This window comes from Gobio gobio (genome assembly GCF_949357685.1).
Source record: "Gobio gobio genome assembly, chromosome: 14".
In the NCBI taxonomy this organism is placed as follows: Eukaryota; Metazoa; Chordata; class Actinopteri; order Cypriniformes; family Gobionidae; genus Gobio; species Gobio gobio.
In genome coordinates, this window is record NC_137107.1 from 51,357,220 (window position 1) to 51,373,050 (window position 15,831).

Below are 15,831 nucleotides of genomic sequence, written 5' to 3' on the forward strand. Positions count from 1 at the left end.
ACGTCATTAAAGAGAATTTCACACTTAGCACATATATGATGTGCTATTGCTGGCAAATATAATGAAAGCTACTGAGTACTGTGTTATAGATCAGTTAAGTGACAACAAAAATATACAAAAATAAACTTGTGTTTTGATTAAAGAGGCAGGGTCTCAAGCCCCCGTGTGCACCACTGTTGTTAGGGAGCCATATTAAAATCATTGTGAGACTACTCAATTCGGTTACTTAAAAATTACTTAATTCCATTATGTTGAAATTATGTGAACAAATTATGTTTGTTTAACTTAATTGAATCATGTGGAACAGATGTACATGATTAAATCATGTAAATCCAACACACCATTTTTTTCAGTGTAGGAGGATTAAATGTATCAAACTGTGTTGACAAGTTACATTTACATTTATCGCCATCAACCAACACATTTAATGATGTAAACAGACAAGGGTTTCATTCTGTTAATGCGCAAATCATGTGTAATGCAAATGTGTTGTTGTTAAACGGCGTTGCACAACTCATTCTGTGTCTCTGAAGTTCCTCTTATTCGCCATAATTGTGGTGAGGAAAAAAACACAATCACATGATTTTTAAAGGGAAGTGTTGTCATGTGGTTCATCGGAGGCTGTGAACATGAACAAGCGTGGCACATACACACGTAGGATTTATCAATAATGTTTGCCTACTCATGTGTGTAAGATCTGTGTGTGCACGTTTCATACATACAGATTTTCTTGTACTTAGAAACATTGTCGTGGAAAGATTATGAGACAAACAAGAGCAGAGGGGAAACACAGAAGTTGGTTGTTGTAATCAAGTTCCCGTTTTAGTTTAAGGTTGAGGAGTGTGAACTGACTGCAGTCTCCAGTATTTAATGTGCATGAGCAGCTCACACAGGACTGACCAGCGTCTACAGCAGAAGCCAGAGGAGTTTAACACTGTCTGACGCTCTTATACCGTATAAAAGCTCCTCTGATCTGTGCTGGATGTTTCCTCTTTTCAGCTGATCACAAGGTAATTAAAACACCTTTTCTTTAATTGTTCTGTAAAGAGTATTTTTTTATTTCAATCCAGATATTTATGTCTCTATTATAGTGAAACTGAAATGTAACCTGTATAGCACAACAATCATTAAAGGGGTCATGAACTGGCTTTTTTTATTTTGTTATACTGTTGTCTGAGGTCAACTTATGACGTTTGTGTGGTTTTTACATTCAAAAACATAATGAATAAGTCATAGGCTACTTTCTGCCATGGTTTTGAGGCTCTCTCAAGACACGCCGTGCCACACTGAAGACTTGGAAGTAAACGCCCACGGCTAGGATTGGATAAGATTTGCATATTTAATGAGCTTTTGCTGGCACTGGTGTCTATATAAGCTTTTCTTTGACTAACAAGGAAGTTTTCAGCTCTGAAACTTACAGGATATTCTTATATTACCATGAGCTTTTATTGATTTCTCAATTCATCACCCCTTTAACCCTCTGGGGTACTTCGGATCAAAAATGACCCGAAGCGTTTTATAATTTTCATCGGAATGGTCCGAAACTTGGTGACTGTATTAGTACTTGGTATATGAACACCCAAAAAAATTGGGGACAGGATTTGAAAAGGTTAAGTGGTCGTAAAAAAAATAGTCACACTCAGGACCTTCGGGTCAAAAATGACCCCCATAGGAAATGAATGGGAAATTGGCAAAAATATGAAAATACAGAGTTTTTTTGTGCATACAATCTACAAATCAGCCAGGATGCAGAAAAAAAGGACTCAACCGTGAAGGGGTGAATCTCTAAAACATCAAGAGTGCAAAACAGACAAAAAAACACACACACACACACACACACACAAAAACACAATTAGCTTTTAGAATGGCACGCGTTCATTTGTGTGTGCGTGTGTGAGTTTTTTTGACCGCAGCACGAATAATAAAGTTCTGTGTGAACTTGAATAATTAGCTACACATCAGAAGGATCAGAAGGAACTGAAAAAAGACATCCAAACACCGAGAAACTGCCAGCATTCACTCGTTCCCAAGCCATGATCTCTCAAGGACAAATATAGCGCTTGCATGGGCGTGCCAAATTCTCTGGGCAGAGGAAAGGGAGGTAACCATTTCTGTTATGATTTCATAACAGGAAAATTCAAGATCAGCTCGTCTGGGCTGTCATTTTCTCAAAGGCAGAGAAAGACAGCCAGAACTTGGTTTACACCCATCAAAATTTCTAGTCACTTGGGGACAATATTCAGGCTAGGGGAATTCATATTAATGTTGAAAAACCTCATAAAATCAAAATGTCATGCCATGGGACCTTTAAAAAAATTAAAATAAATTAAAAAATACTTTACTTAATCTGAGTGGTACAAGACTTGGCTACTTTTCCTAAGTTTTCCTCCTAAACACTCACAAACAATTTGACTTTATTCAACAATGTTAAAGGGATAGTTCACCCAAAAATTTAAATTATCCCATAATTTACTCACTCTCAAGCAAAAGTTTTGCGCAAATCGGTAATGGAAACCCGGCTATTGTAATAGATTAGGCTAGTCTTTATTTGAAGCGTAACATTCGTTTCAAATGTCATTTACTCATTTGAATCGCGTTAATTTCCAGATAATTAATACTTTAATAATCAATACTTTGGTTATTATTGGATGTTTGCAACACGAACATGCACTAGTTGCGATGATGTTTCAAACACACACATGACCTCTAGTCAGAGAGAGAGCAGCGGTCTTTTATCAGATTGCCTCCGTCCCAATGAGCATATCCTTCCTAAATAGTGTGTGAGATTAGAAATTTTCAATATTATTTAGGGCAGATAGGGTGGATAGTGCACATTGGGTCACATGGCTTGGCTCATGAGAATCTCAAACAGGATTTCCTGTGAGACATGAACTGCAGAACTCACTCTACAGGTTTGAGTGCTTTACAAGTATTAAACTCCTCTGATTTATCATCAGCTTATGACTGATGTACTGCTTTCAATGATAATTTCATAGCTATTTCATCACTACACTCTCAAAAAAAAAAAAGAGTACAAAATTGTCCTTTTTAAGGTCCAAGTGTCCGTCACTGGGGTGGGACCCTTAAGGGAACATTTCTGTAGCTCTAAGTCAATGGTCGCAAGTTCGGTCCTAGAGAGCTGATGTCCTGCAGAGTTCAGCTCCAACCCTACTAAACCACCACAGTATAAAACTCATGGCTCCCAGCATGCATTGCAGCATTAAGTATGTCACCATTGTTGAGATTCATATGCGGACTCTTGATATCTGTGTGCATGTAAACTTCTTTCCCCCTAGAATGTGTTTAAAAATCAGAATTCAGAATGTCTGATCTGTGGCAAGAGAGTATTGTTGGTGAATATTATTTATTAATAGTTGTAGTCAGTGATGAGTTTAGTCAAACATTTTTCTTCATGATAATTTTTGTTTATAGCTTTTTATTTTTATTTTAACAGATTATGTGATTTATTAAAACTTTATCAAAAACCACAATCTCACATAAGAAGCCAAGAGTCAAACTGCCCAACTAAAGGAACACTGATGGCCTCCATAATGATGACCATTATCAATAAAACATCAGCATCTAAACCTCTGTTAATTCTCAATAAGAGCTTCTATAGACGTCTTTCAGGGTTGGAGTCAAACTCTGCAGGACAGCGACTCACTAAGTCCGAACTTCTGCTCTAAGTGAGGAAAACAATGGTATAATGGTACCCTAAGGACCAATTGTGTACCTTTAAAGGTACAGTTATATGTTTTGTTCACTAAGAAACAAAATTGTACCTCCACTGTACCTTTTTTTCTGAGAGTGTATATGTAACTTCTTGTAATTTTGTGGAGTAAAGAGTTCCCTTTCGAAAGGGAACTCGCACTGCGTCAGCTGACGCTATGGGGAACGCCTCCAGCGTGACAGGTGTCTGAACTACTATCGAATCACGGCAATCGTATTGACCGGCGACAGCCTATGATGTCATTAAGGTGCGACCAGGAAGTATATAAGGGCGCCTTGCAAACCTGACATCGCTTTTTCGTCTTCAGGGACTGTTCTGTCTGAATGCTTCGAGTTAAGGTAATCCAAATTCATTATTTATGCACATGAGCCGTGTGTTTTTCTGCCTGGGATCAAGAGCATGCTCAGTCAGCTCTTATGGAGTTATTTGTTTGTATAATGTGAGCGTTTGTCAATCCGAGATCGCTCCGCTCTCGTCTGGTTCTCTTTCTGAGGGAAGAGGGTTTGGAAATAAAGAGCATCCGAGACTGATGCGGTCCCGCTCATGCCGAGGCTGAGCGCGGACGCACGTCACGGGTTTCTCAGACAGAGCTCACTGATCATCACGGGAAGGTGTTCTTCCCTCTGACGATCTGGCGGCTGACAAGACTTATCTGCAAGTGCTCTTGGGATGGCAGTGAGAAGGGAGATAATATTCTCGGCCATCCCGACTGTGTATGCTGAGCCGTTGAATGTTATGGAATGTGCTGCAGGCAGGCTGCGGCTGCCATGTTGGCGCGTTAAAGAGAGATCGCTCGTGTTAGACTAAACGATTAATTTCTCCCCAGCCATAAATCATCGGCTCAGTTGGGCTTTCATTCCTTCCTGATCTTCCTATTTAGATCGAGGGGGCATGGAATAACCCATATTCGGCTCATGTTCACTGACATCAGCAGTATGACATTAACGGTATGACATCAGCGGTATGTCGCTGATGTCGGGAGGAAGAGAGAATATGGGTATGTGTCGTCGCCACCGATTAACGGGATGTTTGCAATCTCGCATCTGGGTGGGCGAGGACACTGAGAACTCCAACCCTGCCACCTAAACGATGTGTCGCTTTAATGGCAGGGCATACACGGCAGCAGGTCAGCCCGGTGCTACTTCTTACACCATGGCGGTGTTTCGTGCGCACCAGGCAGGTTTGCTGAGGGATCTCGATCAGGGGTCTGGGCCCGAGGGCCAGCATCGCGGAGGCGCATTCGGCAGCGACTGAGGACCTGCATACCGCTGAGATCCGGGTCCCAGGCAGGTGGTGTCATGGTCCGAGGACTAGAGACGGGGCCCGAGGGCCAGCCTTCCCTCTCGTGCACTCCTTCGGTCGAGGGTGGGGCACAGAGAGGCGGACTCCCGGGAGAAGTAGGAGCTGTGTATCACAAAACGCAGTCAGCGTTGATGATGGGTCTCCTCCCTGAGGGTGAGCTAAGAATTACTTTGACCCTCACTCCTCTTCTTCATCATCCCCCCCAGGCACTTCTTACATTCGGCCTGGGTGGACCCGTGATGATGATATTCTAGGGCCCGCCTGGCTGGTCTGTGAGTGTGCCCCCCTCAGGCATACATACTGTGAATGAAGCTTGTGGGTGGATACCATGGCGCACCGCGGGCGAGCGGGTAAGTCCCCTATAAGAGGGACAAATATTAATATATTTTTAGACTTATGCTCCCTGTTGAGGGCTTCAGGGATTGCTGTGGATCATTGGATATTTCTGTAGGACCTGTAGTTCCCCTGTTAGGATGGCTAGAATGATCATTACACACCAGTTGCTTGGGCTCCATGGTGAGCTAGTGTTGCTACTAGAGAGTCAGCAAGATAAATATATATATATATATATAATATATATATATAGGGAGAGAGAGAGAGAGCGAGAGCCGTTCTGCTCGCTGTGGTTGAAGAACAGTTTTAGACCTCCCAAGACCTTAAAAATGTGAGTAGCTCTGGGAAGCCAAACCGCCTTACCCCGAGGTGGCTACCAGTCACCAGCTTAAAACTAGGAGAAAATATACGCCTAGCAATACGCTCATTCCTGCGGATATGTAGCGTATTGCTAGGCGTATATTTTCTCCTAGTTTTAAGCTGGTGACTGGTAGCCACCTCGGGGTAAGGCGGTTTGTATCCTCTCTCAGTATAAGCTTTTTGAGAATGCAGGTTCAAACTAACGCTAGAACTATAGCCAGCTCTAGTATATGACTGCCACTTCTGCCTCTCGGGCCTTGGGTATAGATCTAGATTGGCCTAGGCTTTCTAGGGATTACGAAGGCGTACGCTAAAAGCACTGGCCCCCCGGGCAACTTCACTGAGTGAATGTAGTTTTTTAGTATCCCTAATGTCAGCCTCCTCATTCGGCAAAGGCCCGCCCCCTTCTCTGCGTTCTGGGGTCTTCACTAGTAATGCAGGCTGGTGCTGTGCAGAATTGATAGCAACTTAGCCAGTGGTCATGGGGCGGGTTTAGGCCATCAAATACGAAGAGATTGTATGCGTAGCTCAACTACGCCCCACAGAGCTAGTTTCTTTGAAAAGCCGCCAGTTTTTGGCAGGCTCTGGCCCTGTTTATATGTCCTGGCCAGGTGGCAGTACTCCTCTGATAAGGCAGGGTAGATTTGGGTATCCCACTCCTAGCTCTGTATCATTCTACCTCACTCATGGCTCGGGTTGAGCAGCACTTCACAACCTTTGTTATATGTTGGTTTGGTAGTACGCTCCCTTGAAGCCAGAGCATTGCCATGGCTGACGCCCTCGCACGGAATGGTAGGCCGCTAATAAAAGTAGGACCTCCATGGAGGTGGGTGGCGTATGTGGTACTCCCCCCGTTTAGAGGGTCCAGGGCGTTTTTTTGCAGAGTACTCTGCTATGGGCAATGTGATTAGGTTCCAGAGCTTGTAGGCACTGCCGGTAAGACTGTGCCGTCATGCAGTAGGCCCCAGGAGGCCTCTGGGATGGATCAGCCCCAGGATGGGGCATATTAAAAACCAGTCGGCTGTGAGCAGCCAGCTTGGGCAATCTTGGCAGTAGACTCTAGGGCAGGTAGTAGGCCTCAGCAGGCCTCCTTGCGAGCGAGTCCCGACGTTTGGGGAGGTTAGCAAATTAATAGCTGCAACCTAGATAGGTAGTCAGCCTTGGTAGGCCTCTTGCAAATCGGCCCCATGTGTATTGCGAAATGTGTTTACTTCCCAACGATGTCGGCTTCAAGTAGCAGAATTCCCAACTAATAACCCTACTTATAGTTGGATGTTATTTTTGTCAGCCAGCAGAGAAGCTATTGTCAGTCCAGGGTTCTAGCAGCCAGTTTTGTCAGTTCACTTGGCAGTTAGTATGAGCTATTGGCAGGTAGTAGGCCTCATCAGGCCTCCCTTAAGGCCCGGTATCAGGCAGTAGACCTCACTAGGCCTCTCTGGAGACTTATTAGAGTAGATCATCTGCACCTGAGTAATATTATATTAATAATAATAACAACAATATATTCCCATCTTCCCACAGGAGAAGAAGAATCAAGCAGGAGGAATTATTCCAGGAGAAACTACTGACTGTAAAGATGGAGTTTGAGGAAGAATCACAAGGTTGGTGTTTCACAATACATCTAAAACTAGATCCTAAACTCAGCAAAAAAATAACAACTGCTTTTTCCCAGCAAATTTCTAAATATATGGAAATATTTGTATGAACATAAAAAGATTCTGAGACACAGAGGTGTAAAGTACTTGAGTAATTTTACTTGATTACTGTACTTAAGTATTATTTTTGGGGAATTTTACTTTACTTGAGTGCAATTAAAAATCAATACTTTTACTTTTACTTAATTACATTTTTTAAAAAGCAAAAGTACTTTTTACTCCTTACAATTTTATTTACAATCAAAAAGTACTTCTTTTTTGGAGATCACTTCATTCTATTTTCCCTTGCTATTACCAAACCAATTGAATTGCGCAGTTTAATTTAAATGTTGTTTATTCTGCCAATGAGATCAGCTTCTGCTTAAAGGAACACTCCACTATTTTTGAAAATAGGCTCATTTTCCAACTCCCCTAGAGTTAAACAGTTGAGTTTTACCGTTTTTGAGTCTGGTGGTAGCACTTTTAGCATAGCTTAGCATAGATCATTGAATCTGATTAGACCGTTAGCATCTCACTCAAGATTTAAAATCAGTTCTAAAGCAGGGTAAAACCTTGTATGTGGTTTTTAGAGATTAAAAGCTTAAACAAGAATCTCTGTAGTTTTCATTCTTGCTGTTACTTTTACTTTTTTTATACTCAAGTACAATTTTAATATGGTACTTTTTTACTTTTACTCAAGTAGGATTCTGGCCAGATACTTTTACTTTTAATTGAGTAAAATTTTCACTCAGTAATTGTACTTTCACTTGAGTAACATTTTTGAGTACTTTTTACACCTCTGCTGAGACATAAACTGAACAAATTTCACAGACATTCAATATCAAAAGCAGCCGTCAGTAAGTAGCAATTATTATGTGCTGTCCTTCCTGTCTCGCTGTAGCGCCGTCTTTGGTGTCTTCCATTACAGACACTGCTGTTTATTGCTCTGTTCACATCTGCAGTCCTCATGCCTCCTGCAGCAGGACTATGGCATGTTCACACAGGCGACCAGAGACCCAGGGCATCTTTCTCCTGGGGTTTCTCAGAGTCAGTAGAAAGGTCTCTTTAATGTCCTGAGTTATTGCAACTGTGACATTAATTTTCTTCCGCCTGTAAACTGTTATGGTGCGTTCACACCGGACACGAATGAAACGTTTTGCGCGAGAGATTTACATGTTAAGTCAATGCAAAGACGAGATGCAGTGTGTCAGTGCAAGTTGCTTTCAGTTAAAACAGCTCAAACATGTGTTTTAGTCTTTTTTGCTGAGTTTATTGGACTGGATTTGTGCTAGATTGAGATTGAACCTTTTTGTTTTGAGATTTTCTTTTTGTCTCTCATTTGTTCTTCTTTTATTGAATATGTTGATTTTAGACCCTGTGGAAGTGAATGAAGACAAACAGCAGAAACCACATCATCTCACAAATGAAGATGGAAACACAGTTGCTTCAAAGACAGAGAGTTTCACACAGGAACGAGCTCGAAAGACTTTCACCTGCACTCAGTGTGGAAAGAGTTTCACACTTAAACAAACCCTAAAGGTGCACATGAGGATTCACACTGGAGAGAAACCGTTCTCATGCTCTCAGTGTGGAAAGAGTTTCACTCAAAAGAGCACTCTCGATGATCATCTGCAATTTCACTCTGGAGTGAGATCATTCAGCTGTGATCAGTGTGAGAAAACATTTGTTGCGGCATCAGGCTTAAGAAAACACCTTACAGTTCATTCTGGTGTGAAGCCTCACTTTTGCTCTTTTTGTGGAAAGAGTTTTTCACGACTGGAACATTTAAAAGAGCATGAGCGCATTCATACTGGTGTGAGACCTTATATGTGCTTTGACTGTGAGAAGACCTTCAGTTCATCAAGCAAATTACAAATACACCAGAGAATTCACACTGGAGAGAAACCGTTCAAGTGCTCACACTGTGGAAAGAGTTTCACTCAAAAGAGCACTCTCGATGGTCATCTGCGCCGTCACTCCGGAGTGAGACCTTATATGTGCTTTGACTGTGAGAAGACCTTCAGTTCATCAAGCAAATTACAAATACACCAGAGAATTCACACTGGAGAAAAACCATTTTCATGCTCTCAGTGTGGAAAGAGTTTCACTCTAAAGAGCACTCTCAATAATCATCTGCGCCGTCACTCTGGAGTGAGACCTTATATGTGCTTTGACTGTGAGAAGACCTTCAGTTCATCCAGCGAATTAAAACGACACCAGAGAATTCACACTGGAGAGAAACCGTTTTCATGCTCTCAGTGTGGAAAGAGTTTCACTCTAAAGAGCACTCTCGATGATCATTTGCGCCGTCACTCTGGAGTGAGACCTTACATGTGCTTTGACTGTGAGAAGACCTTCAGTTCATCCAAAGACTTAAAAGAACACCAGAGAATTCACACTGGAGAGAAGCCGCACCAGTGCTCTTCATGTGGGAAGAGATTCACTTCATCGAACAAATTAAAACAACACCAGAGGATTCACACTGGAGAGAAACCGTTCTCATGCTCTCAGTGTGGAAAGAGTTTCACTCTAAAGAGCACTCTCGATAATCATCTGCGCCGTCACTCTGGAGTGAGACCTTATATGTGCTTTGATTGTGAGAAGACCTTCAGTTCATCCAGCGAATTAAAACGACACCAGAGAATTCACACTGGAGAGAAACCGTTCTCATGCTCTCAGTGTGGAAAGAGTTTCACTCAAAAGAGCACTCTCGATGATCACTTGCGCCGTCACTCTGGTGTGAGACCTTACATGTGCTTTGACTGTGAGAAGACCTTCAGTTCATCCAGCGAATTAAAACAACACCAGAGAATTCACACTGGAGAGAAACCGTTCTCATGCTCTCAGTGTGGAAAGAGTTTCACTCAAAAGAGCACTCTCGATGATCACTTGCGCCGTCACTCTGGTGTGAGACCTTACATGTGCTTTGACTGTGAGAAGACCTTCAGTTCATCCAGCGAATTAAAACAACACCAGAGAATTCACACTGGAGAGAAACCGTACAAATGCTCACACTGTGGGAAGAGTTTCCCCCAATCATCTAGTCTACGGACTCATGAGAATAAGCATTGCCTGAAGTTTCCTAAATGAGCAAATGTTCATGTTCAGAATTTGTTTAAAGGTCCCATGGCATGGCATTTTTCTATTATTTTATAGTGTTTCCTGAGGTGTACTTATATTGTTAGTATGATTTTTACATCATAAAATGTCATAATTTAGAAATAAAAGGCATTTTGTCCATACTGCTGTTTGCCCTGTGGCTGAATGCCCTGCTTCAAGAGGCGTGTCTGCTGTGAGACTTCAGTAAAAACGCCCACTGTTGTGATTGGCTGACATCTTTGCATTTTAAATGAGCGGAGGGGGCGTGGTTTAACGAGGCACGAGCAGGCACGAGTCTGCCAGAGACGGATGGACCTGTGTTCACTTCTCATCAGTTCTCTCAGCATGTCTCAGTTCAGTCAGTGAACTGTTGTAGTTACAGCATATACTTCAGGTTATTAGTTTATTTCTAGTCGGAGGGGCTGTCACTCATGTCAGAAAGTTAGTAACTTTAGTAAATTATGGATCAGCGCTGACTCGAGACGCGAACCGTTTAGAACGATTCAGTCCGATTTGGTGAACTGGTTCGGTTCACTAAAAAGAACCGATTCAAAAGAATGATTCGTTCGCGAAGCGGACATCACGGAGACGGAGCGATTGCTAACAAAGTTATTTATAGTAACTACTGAGTTATGAGAGCGCTGTCTGTCAGCGCGAGTTTATTGTGTTTGTATCTCAGAGTTGAGTAAGTTACACGGCGCAAACAAAGACACAACAGCAGTAATGTAGCATGTAATCCAGTTTATTGTGGGGAAAGCTGGCTAGCCTAGCCCAGATATGCTCACGCTTACCCTCCTTCTGCTTAATCTCACGCCGCGTTTGGTGCCTCCGCTGTAGGCGAGATGCAGTACTGGGGGTCGGGGATGTTGAAGGCCGAGCTTCGGCGTGTGTGAAGTTTATCTCTAAAGATGTGACTGCTGATGTTGAGCAGAAAAGACTGTATGCACATTTTAGAACAGATAGACGCGACGAGGCCGTACAAAAACACTGACTCACAAGATAGAAAACACGAAAACACCTTTCTGTCGGGAGAGAGAGAAGGCGCAGTGTGTGCACGAATAATAAATAATTAGCTACACATAAGAAATCACTGATCACAGATCAGAAGGAACTGAAGAAAGACTTCTGTTTTCATTTGTACATCCAAACTGAGAAACTGCCAGCGTTCACTCGTTCACAAGTAATGATCTCTCGAGCGTTTGCAAGGGCGTGCCAGATTCTCTGGGTGGAGGAAAGGGAGGTAACCGTTCCTGCTTGGACGTCAAACCAGGAGGCTTCAGGATTGGCTCGTCTGGCCTGTCATTTTCTCAAAGGCAGAGAAAGACAGCCAGAACTCGGTTTTACACCGATCAACATTTCTATCCACCTGGGGACAATATTCAGGCTAGGGGAACACATATTAATGTTGAAATACCTCATAAAATGAAAATTTCATGCCATGGGACCTTTAATTGGTAACACTTTAGAATAATGGTCCGTCATTAATAGGTAACTATGCAGGTGTCACATGTTAGTTTGTTTTGGTTGTGTTATTAGGTGTGTTCAACATCGGCTGCGGCCTGATGCAACTGATCGGCGAGAGTAGCCACGTGCAGACGGGGAGGAGCTGCAAACGGAGACGTGAAGTCGGACACTTTCTGCTTCCTGCAGTGACACTCGCACTGTGTTTGCATACTTTATCAGCTGAAGTGAAATAAATGCAATATTTGGCAATACACGGATGTTTCAGACATTATTGTCATGTAATACTTTATGCACTGCTTAATACAGCGTGGGTTTGTACAAGAATAAATTTCAACATATCAGCCTACACTATATCAATGAAGTGGGGTCTACGTTTTTAATCAGTTTTATTTTGATAAACATGACAATATAACATCGCGACTACATGTTTGTACAAGAATAAAGTTCAACATATCAGCCTACACTATCAATGAAGTGGGGTCTACGTTTTTAATCAGTTTTATTTTGATAAACATGACAATATAACATTGCGACTACATGAAAGGAGGTTTTACTGTTATAAAAAACAGATTTGTGCGCATTAGTGGAGCTGAAGGTTTTAGAATAAACACGAAACACACATGATCGCTGTCATGCGGTGAATCTGGCCAATCGTGGAACGGCTGTGTCGATCATCAGAGCTCCTGCAGCCCTGAGCAGCTGCACTAGAGAAACTGCACCAGCTGTATTAGCGGCTGCTCTCGAATCGCTCTCGCGGCACTTTGTTGACATACGTCACTGTCACGTGGCGTCGGCACTGCCTCAAGTCGGACAAAATTTCTAACCGGCATGCACTGCTTCAAGTCAGCCGCCGATCGGTCTGCGCATCGCTGGGTGAAGTCGAACAAGCCTTTTGATTCTGTCACGTGTTCCTTTGTCTTAGTTTTTTCCCGCCACTTGTCTGTTTCCTTGGTTACCCTCGTTAGTCTAGTTCTGTTCAGCTCCTGGTCTGGTCACCGTTATGTTAAGTTGTGTGTTTTGCCTGCATTAAGTTTATTGTGAATTAAAATATGTCTGAATCTGCATCTCCTGTGTCCTCTGCCTGTTCCTGAGCACAAACCCGTAACAGTAGGAAGTAATGCAGGACTAATGAGTAGTACTACATTAACACTTCAGCTACTACTACTAAATAATAAAGAAACAATCTGAACTAATCAGTAAGTAATATCGAATTTAGGCAAGGCAAGTTTGTTTGTATAGCACATTTCATACACAGTGGCAATTCAAAGTGCTTTACACAGAAATGAAATTAAAATATTCGTAAGTGAATAAAATAAATCCCCTATCTGGGGTGGAAGAAAATGGAGAGTCAGGTTTACTTTAAAAATAATTGTCAGGTAACTGTGCGTTTAGACAGTACCCTTACAGACAAATCTTCCTGGCCTAACTTGAGGGCGTTCTCTAGATGTTTTACCCGTCAGAGCAGATCTAAACGGGTCTTCCTCGCACCGGAGGGAGTACTCAAAAAAATGTTTGTCAGGTAACTGTGCATTTAAACATTACCCTTCTTCTTGGAACAGGAACACCAGAGCTATCTCTACTTTGTTCGACCATCAGAGCGGATCTACACGGTCCTTCCACTTACCACCAAGTGTCAGGGTGCCGGTCTGATCTGCTTTAGGCTTGTTTGTGTTTGTCTGGTCCACTTGGTTATTTGTGTTGCCATGCCATGTGCTCTGTCTATTGTTACTCCGCCCCTTTTGTTACCTTGTTATCTCATCATAGCGCACACCTGTTTTTGTTTGTTTGCCACCCTTTATATTCCCCTCTTACATTTACATTTTACATTTTTATGCATTTTGGCAGACGCTTTTATCCAAAGCGACTTACATTGCATTGAAGGTACACATTTTTTTTTACATTTTTTGTACACTCTTGTTTTCTGTCCTGTGCCAGATCGAATCTCTGCTCTGCTGAGTTACCTGGCTCTTGTCTATGGTCTCTGAGACTTAGCGCTTCTGCAAAAGTTTTAGTCTTGAGTCTTAGTCTAGTCTTGAGTTCCTGTCTACTTTCTTCAGTTTTGGTTATTTCTTTATTTTCTTTATTTTTCCCTGTTTTCCTAAACTAGTTTTTTGAGCTCCCGTCTGGCTAGTTTTTGTTTTTGTTTTTCCCCTTTTCTTTTTGCTCCCAGCTCCCCTGTCTGCTTTGGCTGCCAGATCCAGGCCTCCCTCCTTTTTGGATCTTGCCTGCCTACCACAAAGGATTTCAGCATCCACTGCCAGGACCCAACCTCCACCCTTCAGGTTTACTCATCTCTCTCTCTTCCCCCTGCCATTGTGACGTTACGTCACCAGGTGATCATCTGTGAACTTGCCTACTTCATTGCACTCATTTCTCCAGTGTTGCAGCTTGGGCCTGCTCTGCCATTCCCTCTGAGAATCCTTTCTCCAACGCCCCCTGTTGGGTCGACATAGAACTCCCTTGTACCTGGCTGGCATCATCCCTGTTTCCCCTTCTGACCATGGACTTTCTCTGTGTTCCTGATTTTGTCTGCTTTTGTCATTCAATAAACAGTTATTCCCGTAACTGGTTCCTCTTTTACCAACCTGACAGTTCGATCTGGCCAGCATGGAATCAGCGGGTTCTGACCAGATCCGGGCGGCCGTCGTCCAGCAGGGAGTGCTGCTGGGTCAGCATGCCACACGGCTCACAGATACTTCCAGAGAGGTAGAGGCCATGACCTCTCAAGTTTGTTGAACTTACATTTACATTTATGCATTTGGCAGACGCTTTTATCCAAAGCGACTTACATTGCATTCAAGGTACACATTTTTACATTTTGTCAGTTCTTGCTTTCCCTGGGAATCGAACCCATCACCTTGGCGTTGCTAGCGCCATGCTCTACTGTTTGAGCTACAGGAAAGCTACACTTACCACCCAGGTCAGGGAATTGATGAGAGACCAGGACAGTATTCGCTCCGCTGCAGCTGCAGCTGCCTCTGCTTCTGTTCCAGTTGTTGCCCCAGCGGCTCCTGAACCCAGAGTGCCAACACCACCTACGTATGACGGGGATCCTAAGTCATGTCGCCCATTCCTCTCCCAGTGTGCCATCACGTTCGCTCTCAAACCCACCACTTTTGCCACAGACGCTGCTAAGGTGGCATTCGTCATTACCCTACTCACTGGGAAGGCCCGAGAGTGGGGAACTACTGTTTGGGAGAAGAAAGCACCATACTGTGCCACATTTGAGCTGTTTCGTCAGGAGATGACCAAGGTGTTTAACCGCTCAGTCGCTGGGAAGGAGGCGGCCAGCCAGCTTGTGAGACTAAGGCAGGGGGAGTCATCAGTCACTGACTTTTCCATTCAGTTCCGGACACTGGCAGCCCTCTGCAGCTGGAATGAAGTGGCTTTATGGGATGTTTTCAGGGAGGGGCTCAACCCTGAGATTCAAGACGAGATTGCCATCCATGACCTGCCTGTAGAGACACTCGTGTAGAGACACTCATCAGCCTACGCCGTCAACGCGTTACGGCCCACACTTCTTGGCTGAATCCACCTCATCCTGTTTCCGAAGCTGTGCGTCCTGAGCCTCTCCCTGAGGTGGAGCCTATGCAGGTGGGGAGGACTCGATTGGCGGCAGAGGAGAAGCAGTGACGGCTTAATCAGCGACTCTGCTTCTATTTTGGCAAATCTGGGCATTTCGCTGTGGTCTGTCCTTTAGAAGCCCGAGCTCGCCAGTAGACGGGGAAGTACTGGTGAGCGTCACCCCTTTTTCTGATTCCCCTGTGCTCCGTACCCAGCTACCCGCCTTTATCAGGTGGGGGCCTTTCTCAAGGCCTTGTTCGGCTCTGGTGGATTCCGGGGCCGAAGGAAATTTCATTGATGCATCCCTTGTGTCTCGGTGGGGCGTCCCTATCATCCCTCTCAAGA

The 15,831-nt window shown here is 43.5% G+C and overlaps 1 protein-coding gene across 1 annotated transcript; it reads left to right on the forward strand.

The window, feature by feature from the left end:
- The first annotated feature begins 824 nt into the window (after positions 1–824).
- Positions 825–12,985, forward strand: LOC307137939 (uncharacterized protein). The gene is made up of 3 exons (XM_079835974.1): positions 825–1,010; positions 7,247–7,326; positions 8,732–12,985. Exons 2-3 carry the CDS (start codon positions 7,302–7,304, stop codon positions 10,447–10,449), a joined length of 1,743 nt encoding a protein of 580 aa, XP_079692100.1. The 5' UTR covers positions 825–1,010; positions 7,247–7,301; the 3' UTR covers positions 10,450–12,985.
- Positions 12,986–15,831: the final 2,846 nt, after the last annotated feature.